This window comes from Oenanthe melanoleuca, chromosome 10, assembly GCF_029582105.1.
Source record: "Oenanthe melanoleuca isolate GR-GAL-2019-014 chromosome 10, OMel1.0, whole genome shotgun sequence".
NCBI classification, from domain to species: domain Eukaryota; kingdom Metazoa; phylum Chordata; class Aves; order Passeriformes; family Muscicapidae; genus Oenanthe; species Oenanthe melanoleuca.
The window spans coordinates 7,793,851-7,810,817 of record NC_079344.1 but is presented as its reverse complement, the minus strand read 5'-3'; the positions used below and the strand labels follow the sequence as shown (position 1 = coordinate 7,810,817).

The 16,967-nt window shown below is 40.5% G+C and overlaps 1 protein-coding gene across 1 annotated transcript; it reads left to right on the top strand.

The window, feature by feature from the left end:
* The first annotated feature begins 724 nt into the window (after nt 1–724).
* SLC30A4 (solute carrier family 30 member 4) lies at nt 725–16,027 on the top strand. The gene is made up of 7 exons (XM_056499665.1): nt 725–1,214; nt 5,951–6,097; nt 11,101–11,254; nt 11,511–11,727; nt 12,011–12,116; nt 12,993–13,127; nt 13,753–16,027. Exons 1-7 carry the CDS (start codon nt 824–826, stop codon nt 13,905–13,907), a joined length of 1,305 nt encoding a protein of 434 aa, XP_056355640.1. The 5' UTR covers nt 725–823; the 3' UTR covers nt 13,908–16,027.
* Nucleotides 16,028–16,967: the final 940 nt, after the last annotated feature.

Genomic DNA, 16,967 nt, shown 5'->3' with positions numbered 1-16,967 from the left:
CGGAACGATGCAGTTCAGGCTTCCAGCGTACTGAACACAGCTTTCTGTCTATCACGGACCACCATACCTGCATTGTATGGCTTTGGCAGTTCTTAGCCTCTACCTCGCACGCGATTTACCCACGGAATACGAAGGCACGGAGGGACGGGAGCAGCCCCTCAGGCCGCGCGGGTGCCGCCGCCGCCCCGGGCGGGCCCGTCCGCCCCCGAACTCCGCGGGCAGCGCGGGCGCGGTGAGGCGGCGGCAGCGGGACTCGAACCCGCGGCCGTCCCGCGCGGGCAGCGCAGGCGCGAAGCCTGCGGGGTCCGCGGGCGCGCAGGGGTCGCGACTCCCGCCGCCTGCAGCCGCCGCCGTGCGCGGGGCGGCCCCGGGAGCGCGCAGGGGTTGCGGGGGCGGCGCGCTGCCCGCCCGCGGCGGTGCGCGGAGCGGAGGGATGTGACGCGCATGGCGGCGGCGGCGGCGCTCCCCCTGCGCCGGCAGGGAGGCGGCCCCGCGCCGGGCGCCGCCTGCCCGGCCGCGGCGTGACCGGGGCTGCGCCGGCTGAGCGCCGCGCGGGGTGACCGGGGCTCCGGCGGTGGCAAGCGCCTGGCGGCGCGGTACCCGGCGCGGAGGCGGCGCTGTGGGCCGGCGGTGGCGGGGCGCTCCGCGGCGGAGCCCCGCGCCGCGTTCCGTCCGGCCTGCGCGGGCCCGGCGGGGCGATGTAGGGGACATGCCCTGACGGGACGACGAGCGGTCGGGGCGCCGCCTGCGAGGGCACAGCTGCGCCAGCGGAGCCGCCCGCGGCGGGCCGGCCGCGCCCGGCGAGGCCCCCGAGCGCGCCGCTATGGCTGGGGCCGGGCTCTGGGCGAGCATCAAGTCTCTGCTGGGGAGGAGCGAGGACCCTCTGTTCCTGAACGACTCCAGTGCCTTTGACTTCTCGGACGAGGTGGGGGACGAGGACTTCCCTAGGTTTAACAAGCTGCGCGTGGTGGTGGCGGACGACGGCTCGGAGGCGGCCCCGGAGACTCCGGTGAACGGGGCGTCCCCGGCGCTGCCGTCCGACGACGAGTCGCTGCTGGAGCGGGACATCGCCCTGCGCAGCGCGCGGGCCGGCCGGCCGGACCCCTGCAGCGGCTGCAGCAGCCGGCGGGAGCGCTCCCGGCAGAGGAAGGTGAAGAAGCGGCTGACGCTCGCTGCCCTCCTCTACCTCCTGTTCATGACGGGGGAGCTCATAGGTGAGTCGGGGGCCTTCTGTGCCGTCCCTCCGCACGGTGCCTCGCAGCTCGTTGGGCTGCTCTGGCCTTGGCTTTGAGTATTTACTGACAGAAGCCATCAGTCCTTTAGAGAGAACGGAGAGATGAGCTGCACGTGCAGATAGTGAGAAGGAATAAAGTCCACTTGAATTTTCCATGAAAGAATTTGCAACTTCCTTTACCTGAATCTCTCATTAATTCCCTGAAATGGCAGAAAATATACAAATTTTTCTTTGTCTAACGGATTTTTATTTCTCCTTTTAAGTTTTTAAGGTTTGCTTTTAGCAAAGGAGAAGTAGCATGAACAATTTCAATCGCAGATTTTTTTTTAATCAACGGCCATAAAATCTTTTTGTGTTTGCAACAAGAGAGAAGTGGAAAATAGTTTCAAATGTGATATTTACCATAATTATGAAAGTAATCCTGGGGTGTATCAGTGAAGACATGACTCCCCTGAGAACTTCTTGATGTCCTTCTGTGCTCTGGACTAGCATGTGCTCCATCCAGACATAAATCATATGAACACAGTCATTTAAAGTGATAGTTACTTTAATACTTCCTCCTGTAACATATAAAATACCAAGTAGTTGCGTTAAATTATTTGTGGGTTTTGTTTGTTAGTCCTTGCAGAAGTATAATGAGGTTTTACCTGAAAACAAGTTCCTATATAAGCACCTGATTGTTGGTCAGAAGAATGAACCTATTGCTCAAGTTCAGCTTTTATTGCTCCCTCCCAACGGCTGTGCTGTGCAGGATGAGAAGAACCTGTGCATTGTACACCAGCTCTTTGAACAGCTCTGCTTTATCAAATAGGCTATGGCAGCATAGACTTGAAATAAAACGTGTCCCTGAGATTCATAGATTAGCTGTTAATTGTTACGCCTTTGTCATCGTTCAGTCATCTTTACAAAGTTCAGTATTTATCTTTTAATCTCTGTTCAGTTACTGTGTCTTGTTGCTATCTGTGTTTTGGATACATCCACGCCATGCAGTGCAAGTGTCTCCTGGGTGTGACTCAGCCTCCTGAAAAATGCCTTAATGCTCTTATCCACTGTCCCCTGGTTTGGAGTTGGGGGGAGCACTGCACACTGCCTGTACATTGATATGTACTTTGAGCCAGGTCTTTCCATAACAGTTAATTGCTTTTAATTTTCTTAAATTTCAACATTCAAGTCTGAATCAGAGCTAATCCGATTAATTACTTGCCATTATTCAAACACACACACACATAAAATCAAATCGTAACAGCTTTCTGGAAGTGAAGAACAGTAGCATGGGACCTACATACTCCTCCTGACTTCTGTAAATTGAGTCAATTGAGTACTCGTGTGAAGTGAGTTTATGCTCTTGCATGTTTTTGTTAGGACAGCTGAGAATTGTGTTTTTAAGACAAACTTGTGCAGGATGGATAGAGAACAAAATAATTGCTAGAGGGTAACCAATGCAGTTTGTCCCACAGATGTAGGGGGGAAAAGCCCCCTAGAAGAAATGTTCTGTTTTTTAGAGAGAGACCAGAATATTGACTGTGTCTGCACCAGTTTTATTTGGGGCCTTATGTCAGGAATGTGGTTTAATGGAAAAAAGTAGTTTTGCCTTTCAGCATGTCTCAGTGTGTGGCTGGTCATTAATAACACGGCCACAATGCATCAGCTTATTATGGCTAAGGCACTACATGTCAAACCTGTTGTGGGGATTTGGCTGAATGCCACCATTTTCCCCCTGGCTCCATGTTTTTTCTCTGGCTCAGATTTTGGTTCAGCATGAACCAGGTGAATTTGATAAGCAATAGTGTTGTATTTTAGGCTTAGACATCCGTTAACATGAGAGAGATGTTAGTAGATTGTATTTGTGTCAGAGTTCTGATGTACACTGAATTTAGTTCATCTGTAGGGCCTCTTACTGAATAATGTCTGAGCTGTTGGCAGGTTGATGCTCGATCCAATTCATGCTGTTGGAGACCTCTCCATAGCCAGTGCAGGGAGAGCTCTAGAAATAATAGATGTTGAGAGTAAAAATACTCTGATCACTGTGACATAATCTGTTCTTCCCATACAGTCAGGACTTGAGCAGGCTGGATTTGTCTGTACTGTGTTCGTGCTGTACTGTGGACTTATCCTCCTGAGGTCTGGGTGTGCTGTTTCCAGCTGTATTTTGTACTTTGGGCACAGAATCAGAGAGCACTGAAGGCCAGACCTATCAAATATTGAGGCATTCATCTCCCACAGAGAATAAATAGAGGATTTGGATATCTCTGTAATTCTGGGGATCTCGACCTGAATGACTTCTCACAGGGCAAGTAGTTATCAGCAGAAGAGTAATTAGAGATATAGCCCCCAAGTTCTGGGTCTGTTTAATTTATTTCACTCCAGTTCTATACTGTGTTGTCTTTGATTGGTTTCAGATTTCCAAACTTTATTAATTGATCTGAAGCTCATGTATTTAGGAAACTCTGATCATATAGGATATTATATATATATATAGGACTTCTATGATCTATGATCTTCTATGAGATTTGAGTTACTGAGAAAAAGGCAGAAGACTCCATCAGACAATTAATTTTTTCAGTAAAAATCTTTCTGGTGTCTGTTACCAATGTCAAGATGAAGGAAATCTTGTTTCAGCAGCTTTTTTTGTGAAATCTTGATTGGCATATTTTTTCCAAACTCATTACTCTAGCCTATCTCAGAGTTTGTTATTTAATTTGATGAACAGTCAGATATCAATTTACACTTTGGGGAAACCATTGTGATAAAGAAATGAAAAACATATTGCAAGTACTAGTTAGCTTTTCTGACAGGGTTTTGAAGTTTTCAGCTATGTTTAGTGATTTCTAATTGATCATCCATGAGAAGAGCTGCTCTCCTTCATGGGTCACTGAAAACAGTGGTGAGCCATCAGGCTGTCTGTTCGTAAAGGTTATAGATGTCTCTTTTCCAAGCTGCCAATTATATTTAAACCGCCTCGAGGCAGTACCTTTAACCAAGTGATGAACTGATACCTTTAATAACAGAAAACCTTTGATTTCTGGTTTTCATAAATGGCAACTGTGTTTTCTTAATCCACATGCTGCATTATGTTTAGCTTCCATATCTGAATTCCTTCCTTACAATTTTATTTTGAAAGTCTTTAAAAGTGAGAGGCTAGCTGAAGTGGAATTGACTTTTCTTGGACTGAAGTGATTCTCAAAATAATACATATTAATCAACATATATACTGTAAATAATGATATATGTAAACTGTTGAACTAAATGTCCTTACATATAAATTATTGCTTCTTCTCTGTTGACTGTAAAAGAGACTGAGTTGCACTATCTAAATTACTTCTTTTTAAATTTTGGGAGAACACAAATTAATTCAGAAAGGAGAGACGTAACTCATTTAATTTTACTCAAAAAGCTGCTGAATTACTAAATCTTAAAAACTCGTTTTTGAGCTGCGATGGCCTTTTGGAGAATTTCAGCCTCAGAAAAATTTGACATAGAAAGTTCTGAACAATTGAAGAAAGAGGCTGGAGGAAAGGAGGTGTTTGAAGTGTAGTGCATTTGGTAGTTGCCCACAGCACAAGCAGTTCTGCAGTACTGCTGTGCTCCATGCTTGGCTGGGGAGGAGAGAGCAGCTCTGGCTGCAGGTGTCTACATAAGAAACCCCACAGCCACATACACACAGGTTTTATGAGCAGTCCTAAAAGCAATCAGCCAGTTGTAAATTCCCCTTTGCTATTTCCTCTCAGCCTCTTCACTAAGACAATTTTAATTGTATAGGAAGATTTCTTGATTTGAAATGTTAGTTGGAGCCTGAAGCCTGCCAAATGGCACACCAGCTGCCTCCTTTGCTCAGTACAATTTACAGGATGCATGGCAATCTCAAGGTAAAAAGAGAAACCAAATCATATCTGAGCTAACACTGAAGATGTGATCTTTCCTGAGATAATAGGCTTACCTTCAAGCATATGGAAGACAACACAGCCTGTCCTTGATCCCCCTTTGTGTAAGGGATACTTAAGTGAGAGGTGCATTGCTTAAATCTCTCACTCATCCACTAGTAGCACTACCAATTTAACTGGAACAAGATATTAACCTATGATCTCAGGTTATTTGTCTCAATGCAGCTCATTATTACAAGAAAAAATTATGGTAATAAATAACAAAGAAAAATGCTGTACAAGTGAAAGTCATTGTCTGCAATAGATATTGCCAGAACTTACATGCTCCTGCCAGGATGGGGAATAATTAAGGTTAAAAGATAATGTAATACAAATAAAAAGGGGACAGGGAAGATTTCCTGGTCGTTGAATTGTTGGAGTTCTGTTCCTGTTCTGTAGTGTCAGAGTGTTTAACAGATGTAGTTTAACAAAAGAATCCGTTGATCAAACACATGTCTAGTAATATGTGGAGAAAAGGTACAAAATGTTTTGGACCTGATCTTGCAAACATTATAATGCAAGTAGTCTCTGTTAGAATAACAGGAGTGAATCCTTTCTGTGTTACTCTTAATAGAAAGCACACTTGACTGCACTTTTAACTGTGGTAGCTTTAAATTATAGCATGACATTTTGCTTGTAGTGGCAAACCACCCCTGCACGTTTAGTGAGTATAGGAAGGGCTCTCATGTACTTATTGCACTATTCTGAAAAGAAGTAACTGTAAGCTATGCAAGAGGATATTATGTAAAATAATTAAAAGTGTCATGTGTCTTGACTTTTCCTATTATGTTTTCAGGTGGCTATGTTGCTAACAGTCTAGCAATTATGACAGATGCACTTCACATGCTAACTGACCTTAGTGGAATTATTTTGACCCTCCTCGCTCTCTGGCTGTCTGCAAAATCTCCGACAAAGAGATTCACTTTTGGATTTCATCGCTTAGGTATGGAGCTGTCAGATTTTGCTATTAAAGACTAATTAAGCAACAACTGTAAAGAGCATCTAATTCTAGAAGAACAGGTAGCTAGAAAGAAAGTAGCAGCAAGCACAAGAGTTGCTTTAACTGACTGTCAATGCCCTTTCACTGGCCGCTGGGGATAAACTGCATAGGTTGTATTGCCACGAGGGAATAGACTGAAAAAACCAAACTTGGCCAAAAGTTTGCCTGCAGAATTTCATTGACTGGGAGCAGGGTGAGTCTCTCAATCTTAGTGGAATTGGCACTTGGCAGATTCACAGTTAAATTCTGAATGCTTGATTTGTCTTCAGTCTTGAAGAGGAAGACTGGGTAATTGAATTTGTGATGACATTGTGGGTGCAGGAGCTGTGCATGTGAGCCCGTTGTTCACAACAGATTATTGCCAGTGCCCAGGATTTACAAAATCTTGTTGACTTCAGCAGAATTGTGATACTGAAAAAAGGTTCTATTCAATGTGAAAAACTACATTTTAATCCACAACTAAGAAGTTATGTAGAACATATTATTAGAGAGCTCTGCCCTGCCAAAAGTCCTTTAAATCAGTGTTCCTCTTGCATTCCCCATACCACAGAAAGCTGAGGTCAAAATGCCCCATGCTTTGCAAAATGCAGCAAGTTATTTAACCTCTGCCCAGTTTAGGTGTCTAAAAAGAAGTAAAAATAGAATTATGGACTAACCCTTGGAAGAATATTTTCAGGATTTATTACTTCATGTTTGGAAATGTAATGATGATAAAGGTGTTTTCATTTGGTTGCTAACTGGGTATAATACATAGCTGCAGGTCTGTAGACATTTTAGCAAAAACTTCAAAGTATCTTTTTCATGAAATAGATAATTTCTAGTGTCCCAGTTTTCTACCTGTTTTCTGTAACACTCTGCAGCATGCATTTTTCAGGGAATTTCATTCTTGTGTAGTTACTATTTGCAATTCTTATTTTGGCTGCTAGAACAGCAGTAGAATTCAATAACTCCATCACTCCTTGTCATTTGTCATCAGTTAGTCACTAGTGCATGAATGCATAACTCTGTACACTAGCTAAGCTCTTTGGGGCTCTAGCAAGAAAGCATTAGCAATGCCAGCATTTCCCATTACAAACTTTTCTTTCATGAAGTTTTAATTTTGTGATAGGAGCTCCTCTGATACTGAAACTTGACCTTGCAGGTATGCCCCTGGCATTTGCTCATATTCTCCAGAAGCATGTTAGCATTTATACATACTTAAACTCTATTTCAAAATAATTTGGGTAGTTTATATGTCTTTGTAACTTTTCTAAAACCAAATAGCACATACTTTAAGCATGCCATGGCCTAGCTTAAAACAAAATCTTAAGAAAAATCAAAGAAACTTATTTAACCATTAAAATCTTACTCAGTTCTGTCAATTTTCACTGATTTTTCAATTAAAGTGAAAGAAGAAATCCCTGAGGATTCCTGCCACCTCATTTTCTATATATTTTTTTCTTTCCAGTTTACTACCAGGAAAAATACTGGTCAAGTACTAGCCAGTCTGATCCAGTGGTGGTCCATGGGCCAGATGTGTTCCATAAAATTAGTCTGTTCTGCCCTTCTCCCTAGGAGCAGCTACAGAGAGCAGCCTCTCAGTTCTGCAACAATTGCTCCTCCTTTTCTACTCCCTGTGCTAGCAAGTGGTTAAAAACTAGAACAGGTTGTGGAGTGTCCTCAGCTGGAAATACATGGAACCCACCTGGAAGCAGCCCTGAGCAACCCCCTGTAGCTGACCCTCCTTTGAGCAGGACTACAGTTTCCAGGATTTTCTTTTTATTTCAACCATCCTGCATGGGTAGCAGCAGTGCAGCTCTCTGGAGGAGGAGGAGGAGGAGGAGGAGGAGGAGGAGAGCCTGTGGCTGAGGAGAAGAGTTTCTGTGCTGCAGGAAGGAAGTGAGTCAAGGCCTTGCCATGGACCTCTAAAGTACAGAAGATGGGATGGTCCAAAATTACTGCACACAGTCTTTCTAAAAATCACATTTGTGAAATTTATTTGCTTGATTTTAGGCACCCAGTCTGAATGCTGTGGCCTGAGGCTCAGTTTCACACATCAGTGAGTGCTGGCAGTGGAACAAAGCAGTTTCTAGGGTAAATCCTCATTGTAACACATTTTTCCAAGTAATCTATATATAAGAAGCTTGTCAGCAAATAATATCAGCAAATAAAACATGTCAGGATGTTAAATGTAGAACACAGATTGGGCATCTGTCACAGAAGAAGATGTGGAGCATTTCTTTAAAGCTGGGAATATGTGCAAGAACTGTCTCATCATTGACCTGCTCTGCATTAAGTTTTAAGATAATCCATACATCTAGTAGGCATGAAAACATTCTAATGAATTACTTTTCTGGTATTTGTTATCATTTTTGTTTGCAGAATGATGAATTTTCAAACTTATTCCCATGAACATTGCTTTGTAAAAGCGACAGACCTGTTAGTTGTCCAGTCAAATTCCAGAAGGAAGTTAGCACTAATTTTCATTTATTTGAATTTTCTTTGAATGCATAATATATAAGTTCCATCTTCAGTTTTATTCCATTTTCAGTTGTGAAAATGAAGCTGACAGATTCAGAAATGGGTTGGAAAAGTGAAGACAAAATAATGGCAATTGCAGTCATGTCAAAAAAGAATTAAATTCCTGAAGCAAAAATAGTTCAGTTTTACCACCAAGTGCAGATACCTCCTTTTCAGCAAGACACTGAGCAGATTTAAGCATAGATATGGAATCTGGCACCCATCCATTGCTGCAGAGACAATGTTAGTAATGACAGAATCAGACAGTCCACTGAGACCATGCACAGTTCATTTCACAAGAAGTGAAAGATCTCAGCACAAATCTACAATGCTGACATGACAGTGGCTGTGGAAGAAACTGCAAGGAAAACACTGGTTTCCATTGCAGGAAACATGGGGTTAGATTGTAAAAGCACACTATTATTTCTCTGGTAAATGCTAATGTGCTATGGCTTCACAAGTTTTTTAAAAAACCTTCTAAACAATGTATTGAGTATTTTTAAGACTGTTTCCCGGAATAATCTACCAGCTTTGTAAAGATCACTTCAATTTCTGTAGATATTTCCAGGATTTTGAAGTTGCTCTGAAATCATCTCTGATTATGACAGTTGCCTTTCAGAGCCTTGTTACTGCCTGGTTATGCTGTTGCTCATCCAGGCATTGACACACTACCCAGCAGCTGAATGTGTTGGTGTGAGTTCCTTCTCCCATAATGGCATTAATAATTCACTACATGGATCAACTGATTTTGGTGACATTAAAATGCTGATATAGCTGCATGAGTTTTTTTCTGTAACACTCAATAAGTAAAATTAAAACGCTTCTGTGTTAGAAAAGACATCTGCAGTAACCCAAGTTGTACTGCAGGCTGACAGATTGAAAGCAGAGGAAGGAGAGGCAATTTTCAGATGAGTGTTCTTGGAGCTATAGTATAGCCAAAGGGAGAATTTTGCCCTTACTGGGGAATAAATCAGGGCAACATGTGTGGAACTAGGGGGTAGAACAACCATTACAATTCCAAGTAAATTAATTCCACCTCTGATCTTTGAGTTCACAGAGGAAGGCTGAGATCCCAGTGATCCATCTGGCAAGTGACAGTAATGAGCATTACGCATGACGATTACAGATTACTCAGGCATGGCTGCAGATTTACATGCAATACAATGGAGAGAGCATTGAGGTTTTCCCAGGGCTTTCTGTAAAGCCCTGTATTAACTTACTTATAACTGAGACAGTCTTTAACTGGGCTAATATATTCTCTGCCAGCTGTGTTGCTTTTTTTGTTTTTGAGGTTTCAGCTGCTGCAGGGTGATAGTTTTCAGAATATGAAGCCAGAGAGTAAAAGTACATTTATGATAAAAGCAATCTAATGGCCCATTTGGAAATACCTATTTTCTTTATAGTAGGACCTTAAAACTGTGGTGTGGACTCATCCTTCTCAGGTTTGTGTGCTATTACCAGCACAATTTCATGACTTGGGTACTAAGGCAGCACAAAAGTCCTGACCTATAAAATACTCAGCCCTGTTTACCTCCCATCTGAACAGCAGAAACTTCGTAGAGAACTGTAATCAATTGCCACAGATGTAAATGGCAGCAGAAAGTACAAGACAATGAAATACTAATTTTTATTAGTTTTCTAATTTTTATCTTTATTTAGATATATGTTTCCTTTTGAAAGTCCCTGCTGATCAGATAAAATTCCTATGCCAAAATAATGGTCATAATGCTCTTACTTTTGTGAGATAATAGTATTTGGTAAGTATTAGATAATGTTAGAACAGCACATCACACCAATACAGAAACTTACATTAAGCAAGCCTTTGTAGCTGAAGTCTGCCTCACATAGCATTTATGAACACATATGTCAGGGAGCTTAAGAGTATCATGAGTGATGAGTTTTGTACTGTTTGATTTCTTTATCTTTTTATAATTTCTTCTCTATCCTAAATATAAAGGATATATAAATATAAAGGATATATAATTTATAATTATAATATATATATTATAATATTATAATATATATAATTTCTAAACCCATCTTAATACTCTGGACACTTAAAATCAAGGTTTCTCTTATTTGTGGGTAGGCTAGTAATGTTTGAGAGCACCTGTCCTTCTCACCCCTAAACAGGGTCTTTGCCTGTGACTTCTCAGACAAATGTTCTGGATTATCTGAAAAAGTCAGGATCATCACCTGTGCAGAACTTTTCAGAGAAAACATAACTTGAGGTATATACTAATAACAGGTATATGGGAAGGAATGGATTGGAACAAACTCAGTTGGTGAATCCTATTTTACAAGTTTTATTTGCCACACAATATGTTAGCTTATACTAGGTATATATGGATAAAGTAGTTAGATCAAGGCCCTGTCCACATTCTAATTTGGAAATAGAAATTGATCTGAGACACATTTTTATAACGTTTTTTCCTTTCTGTTTGCAGAAGTCCTGTCAGCCATCATTAGTGTACTGCTGGTCTATATTCTTATGGCATTCCTTTTATATGAGGCTGTTCAGAGAACTATCCATATGGACTATGAAATAAATGGTGATATCATGCTCATCACGGCAGCCGTTGGTGTTGCAGTTAACTTAATGTAAGATCTCTCTCTCCATTAACATTCATAAATGTATTTCTTAGTAAGCTGCTAATTCATGGCCTGTAACTTTGTCACAGGGTGTAATTTTTCTGAACCTCTTAATTTTCATAAATAACACAAGAAATTACATGGAATATTACTTTTTAAATTATTTGGTTTAAAATAAAAAAACCCCAACAAATCCTCCTCATCCAACAAACCCTAAAGCATTTCTTGAATGTTTCTTGAAGCATTTCTCTTCTTTCACTTTCAGAATGGGATTTTTGCTGAATCAATCTGGCCACCTTCACTCCCACTCCCACTCCCACCCTCACTCTCACGTACCTCAGGCAAACTCTCCAAGCACAGCCCAGGGCAGCAGCCATGGGCACAGCAGCAGCCTGGCTGTGAGAGCAGCGTTTGTCCATGCCCTGGGGGACCTGGTACAGAGCATCGGGGTGCTCGTGGCTGCCTACATCATCCGCTTTAAGGTCAGGAAGGCACGGAGAATTCTTGGTGTTTCAGCTCCTGTGATTGAAGTCAAAAGGGGCCTGGTTTTATAAGTTATTAAAAATACTTTTCTCAGGATATTTTATGATAAGCTTTATACATCATGCAGAATAAGCAAATTGTCTCTACTACGTATATTGCAACTATTTAAAAAAATAAATTAATGAAACTTAGAACTAGAAGTAACCATGTTTTCTGAGTGACATTTTTGTAAGTGATCTTGTTTTCATACATCCTTTGATGTTGTGAAATTTCCCTTTGCAGCCAGAATACAAGATTGCTGATCCTATATGTACATATGTATTTTCCATACTGGTGGTTTTTACAACAATTCGAATTCTGTGTGACACAGGAGTTATTATTCTGGAAGGTAAGATCTGTGCCCAGTCTGCAGTACTTTACATGGAAAATATGTTTTCTTGATCCCCATCTCTATGTGGATTGTACCTGGAGACCTGTCTATCTTGGTGCTGCTTTAGTCTGGTGGCTCTTTATGGCTCCTCTAAATTGTAGCAGTTTTTAGGTGTCTTTGACTGTGGGCAGAACAATACAAGTCCTATGTCTGCACACTCTTTACCATCAGGGGATGTAGAAGTGAAATGTACAGAACTTCCTCGTGTGTCTGCAGTGACTGTGAGCTAAATCAAGTGAACATTTGCCCAGATTGAGTTCTACACCCTCACTTTTATTACTTGTACAGTCAAAGGATGGTGGTGGTAAGTTAGAGATGTACTGCTGAAAATACCAAAAGTACTTGATCTCTGATTTGCAGAGATGACACACTGTAAAACACAGTTCTCTGTGTTGACCACTGCACATTCATTATTGTAGCCTGTGAACATGATCCCAGGTACTGAAGAGCTGTTTCAGAGACAGGCCCTGGCATTCTTTTTTAACAGATTTTGACCTTAGAGTCTGACCTAAGCAGTTACTTGGGGTTAGTAAAGTTGTCAGCAAAAATACATGATTGCAGAGGACCTAATGTTGGCTGTTGCCAGAGTGTGGATTCTGGACAGGACAGATTCCAGCTGAGACAGTTCTGCAATTCCTGAACAACTTCTGTGTCCATACCAGATTTAACAGGCCCATTTCCATATTATTTTCTGTTGATAACTTGGAAGTTACTAATCAATTTCAATGGCACAAATTCTAATTTTTTTGACACTGACATCTGTCGGGACATTTTAAAGGTTACTGAGACTTTGCCGAAGACAGAATTAATTTAATCTCGTGTTTGGTTTCACAGGAGTTCCAAGGCACTTGAATGTGGATCGCATCAAGGAAGACTTGATGAAAATTGAAGATGTTTATTCTATAGAAGATTTAAATGTTTGGTCTCTCACTGCAGGAAAAACAACTGCCATAGTCCACTTGCAACTAGGTAAGCTGCTGGATGGCATAATTCTAAATTAAATCCAAGTTTAGGATTCCTCTTCCTCTTCATATTGTTATTTAAGTTGAACCAAGGAATATCATTCTGGTGAAAGAAAATCTGCTAGCTCTGGTTTTGTACAGCAAGAAATAGAACACCTTGGCCAAGAAAGACATGGTGTAAATTAAAATTGTGCAAATACAGTATATTCACACCAAAATGTCCATTGCAGATTCTTTGGGTAGGGGAAAAAAAACCCATAAAATTTATCCTCAGAAATTTTCTTACATGTTTAGGGAAATAAAGGGTGAAGTTCTAATGTGGAACAGTCTAACATATGAAAATAAATGTTTTGCCAAAACGTGCTGATTCAGATATCTAACTACACTATGAATATCAGTTCTTAGTAAGAAAGTTCAGGTTTTTGGGGGGAAAGTGTCAGACACACATAGAGTTCTATCAAAAAAGATGTAAAATGATAGAGTACACAGTGACCACAAGAACAATATTAAATTAATAAATGACTGTGAGTAAAAATTATTCTCATCGGTGGCACTGTGATAAATTTGAGAACATTTGCATTGTCCATGTTTCTTAAGGAGTGAATTTATTAATTATTTTCTTAATTTTGCAGTTCCTGGTAGTTCATCTAAATGGGAGGATGTTCAGTCCAAGGCCCGACAACTGCTGCTGAACACGTTTGGAATGTACAAGTGCTCTGTCCAGCTTCAGAGTTACAAACAGGAAATGAGCAAAACCTGCGCGAGTTGTCAGAGTTCCAGTGCCTAATTTCATGTTTTGGGAACTGCTGCCTTATTCTTTCCTTTGTGTAGTCAAAGACTGAGAGCAATAAATGCAAAATGAAAATTATCCAATAGTAACCGTTAATATGTGGATTCGGACCATGGGACATGCAGCAAGGAGAACTGGTGCTGCAAAAAGTGCAGTGGTTGCCCTACAGAAGGTGTATTTCACTCTCTCCATTGTACTGGTTTATTCAATTTATTATGATTTTGAGACAAAGCCGTTTTTGGATTATTGTTTACAAACTGGAACGTGGCTCTGCAGATACCTCACAAATTACAGTCCAATATTGTCCTTTAATCATTAAGTACCACAAAGTACCTGCACTCCAATCAGAGCATCGGGTATTCAGTATTTCAGTCAAAATCTCTCAAGCTGATTATACCAGGGTTGCACAATATATCATGATCCCCAAATTCATTATTCAGTATTTTTGCAATAGTAGTTTTCATACCGTATCTCAAACTATTAACACATATATTAAGTTGAATTCTTGTGGAAACCGTCTCTTCAGAGACACTGCAAAATACAGAATTTACTGTACCCAGACCACAAACTTAGCTTTAATCTGGGCATTCAGACAGGAAGATCCTTGCCCAGACTTCTGTTTTTTAACTAGAGACCCAACACTGGACCCAAAGTGTTTTAAGTGATCAGTTATCTTTAATGTATTTTAGAATAGGATTTATACATTAGAAACAGGTTATTTATTTTACAAAGTTTTGACTTGTAAGATGAATTTATTATTAATAATCTTGAATGTCTAAACCATCATTTGATTCACATTAGAAGGCCAGTTGATTAGCATGCGTTCTAATTGTAATTAATAAATGTCCTGTAATTGATCAGTTTTCCATGATTTTTTTGTTTTAAAAGAAATGATAGAAGTGATATTTGACATGGAAATAGTCTCAAATGCAATCTACAGATACGTGCATCTAACAGGAGAGTGGGGAGCAGAAGTTTTAGAGATGTACAATTCCATCCATCACAATCTCTTTTCATCTTTTCTTTGAGCACAGCATGGCAGCATCCTGACAGGAATGCCACTGTGATAGCAGTTCCCACTACTTAGCTTATGAATAAAGCAAAATCCAAGCAAGCTCAGTAACCTAATGGTGTTGGACAACAATATCATAACAACCTACAGCGGCAGAAAAGCTCTTGTATTTACAGAGAGGAGGCCACCTGAAAAGACTGTATTCATCTGGACAGCTCAGAGTCCACAAAGTGGAACTGTTTGGCCTCGTGGAACCCCTATATTTTGAATGTACACAAGATAATAAATCTTTACACTAAGCTATCATACATCTACAAGCCCAGATTTAATCTGCTTCTGATGTCATGGCATTGAAGAAGCTAAGGGCAGCAAGAACATGACCTACAAAGTTCAGAAGATGGGAAGAACTTGGCTTCAAATATTTACTTCATCTTATGCAGAATTTCCACTGACATGAAAAGTAGTTCTCAGTGTGGATCAGAAAGGAAAACTTTTGCCCAGTTATGGTTATTGTGATATTCAGCTGTGAATATTTCAGCTATTGTCTGTTTTGGAATTTGCTAGGATTTCACATTTTCACCAGGCTGATTTGTATGTGCATTTGATGGTAACAATTTCGGCTTCTTCCCTTTCTGGAGGTAGGGATCATATGATGAATTTTTCTTGAAAGCTGACAGCACATTGTGAATTTGGACAAAGTGCACATAACACTGGATTGTGTTTGTATCTGTTTGGGCAAGAAATGGGAACGCTCCTGTACAGCATGGGAGCATGTGCAGCTCAAAAGGAGCACTGTGCTTGGGAAGGTAATGCTGCAAAACAAACACTATCATTAATTAAGCCATATCACAGTTCATGAAAAATGTGAATCCCATCCTTACATACTTACTGGCAAAAACCACAACCAACAGGTATTTTGCACATACTAATGCTCAAATGGGTTTTAATTAAATTGGGGTTTACAGCTGATGTAATTGGATGTTGAAGTATAGTAGACATGTATTGTATTTGCAGTTTTTTAATAATTTACTATACATTTGTTTAATTGAAGAAAAAAGGTGTGTTGTTTTATTGTGGGTTTTATTAAATCGATTATTAAACTTCACATTGTCTTATGAAGTATTTATTTGTATTTCATCATCTTTGAATTCTTAGAGCAATCTGATTCGTAGGGCAGCTGTGTTTTGAAATGTCTGAACACTCAGCTTTAACTCAGTTTGCAGATGCTACACATAGAATTAATTAATTCTCTGTCTTTAGTCAGAATAATTTAAGACTTGTGATTTCATATGCAATAATTGCACTTTAGAAAGTATAAGCTGACAAAGTATGGTGAAGGATCACCATAAAGCAACTGGCAAAACATTCCTGAAACCTTACATTCACCCTTGAGGGGCCCTTGTTACCAAGGTCTGTAGAATGGAAGTTCAGAGAAAAGGCAATAGAAGACAAAATGAGAGTAAATAATAAAAGAATCAGTCTTTATAGATACTTAAAGATAGTTTTCAATATCAGCTTAGAGAAAAGGGGCATTATTATAAGTAAGGTCTTCTGTTTTTCCAAGACAGGTTATTTCATGTGGCTAAAATAGTTTACACACTCTTACACTATTCCTTCTAGCAAATCCTCTGCTTGAAATGAAAATGCATATACTTGACAGGTCTTCTTTCTAAGCAAAAGACTTCCAAGATCTGGGCAGGTTTCCACAACCAGTATCCTTGGTTTCCAGAGCTGTGCTGGAATGCTCTTGCTGACTGAATAGATGAAATCCTGAGAAAATTCTGCCACTTCTGAAAGTCCACACTGGGAGAAGGTTTTTCCTTTCTAAATCTGTGATTGTCACCCATCCTTTTCTGAAGCACAGATACAGTTTTGATGACAACCTACTCATATGAGTCAATAAAACATTTTCATATGAGTAGACTGCAAACCCTCACATCCCACTCATCCCTTCTGAAGTGTTCTTATCCTAAGAAGAAAATTATCAGAAACATATTTTGTTTCTGAATGTTTTCCTTGTTAATTATGTGGTTTGGTTTTTGTTT

What these genes read in the sequence shown, in the direction of transcription:
- SLC30A4 (XM_056499665.1), top strand. Translation starts at nt 824, where the DNA reads ATGGCTGGGGCCGGGCTCTGGGCGAGCATCAAGTCTCTGCTGGGGAGG. An exon ending in AGGAGTTATTATTCTGGAAG is followed by an intron (nt 12,117 to 12,992) that starts GTAAGATCTGTG and finishes TTGGTTTCACAG; the next exon opens with GAGTTCCAAGGCACTTGAAT. An exon ending in CATAGTCCACTTGCAACTAG is followed by an intron (nt 13,128 to 13,752) that starts GTAAGCTGCTGG and finishes TTAATTTTGCAG; the next exon opens with TTCCTGGTAGTTCATCTAAA.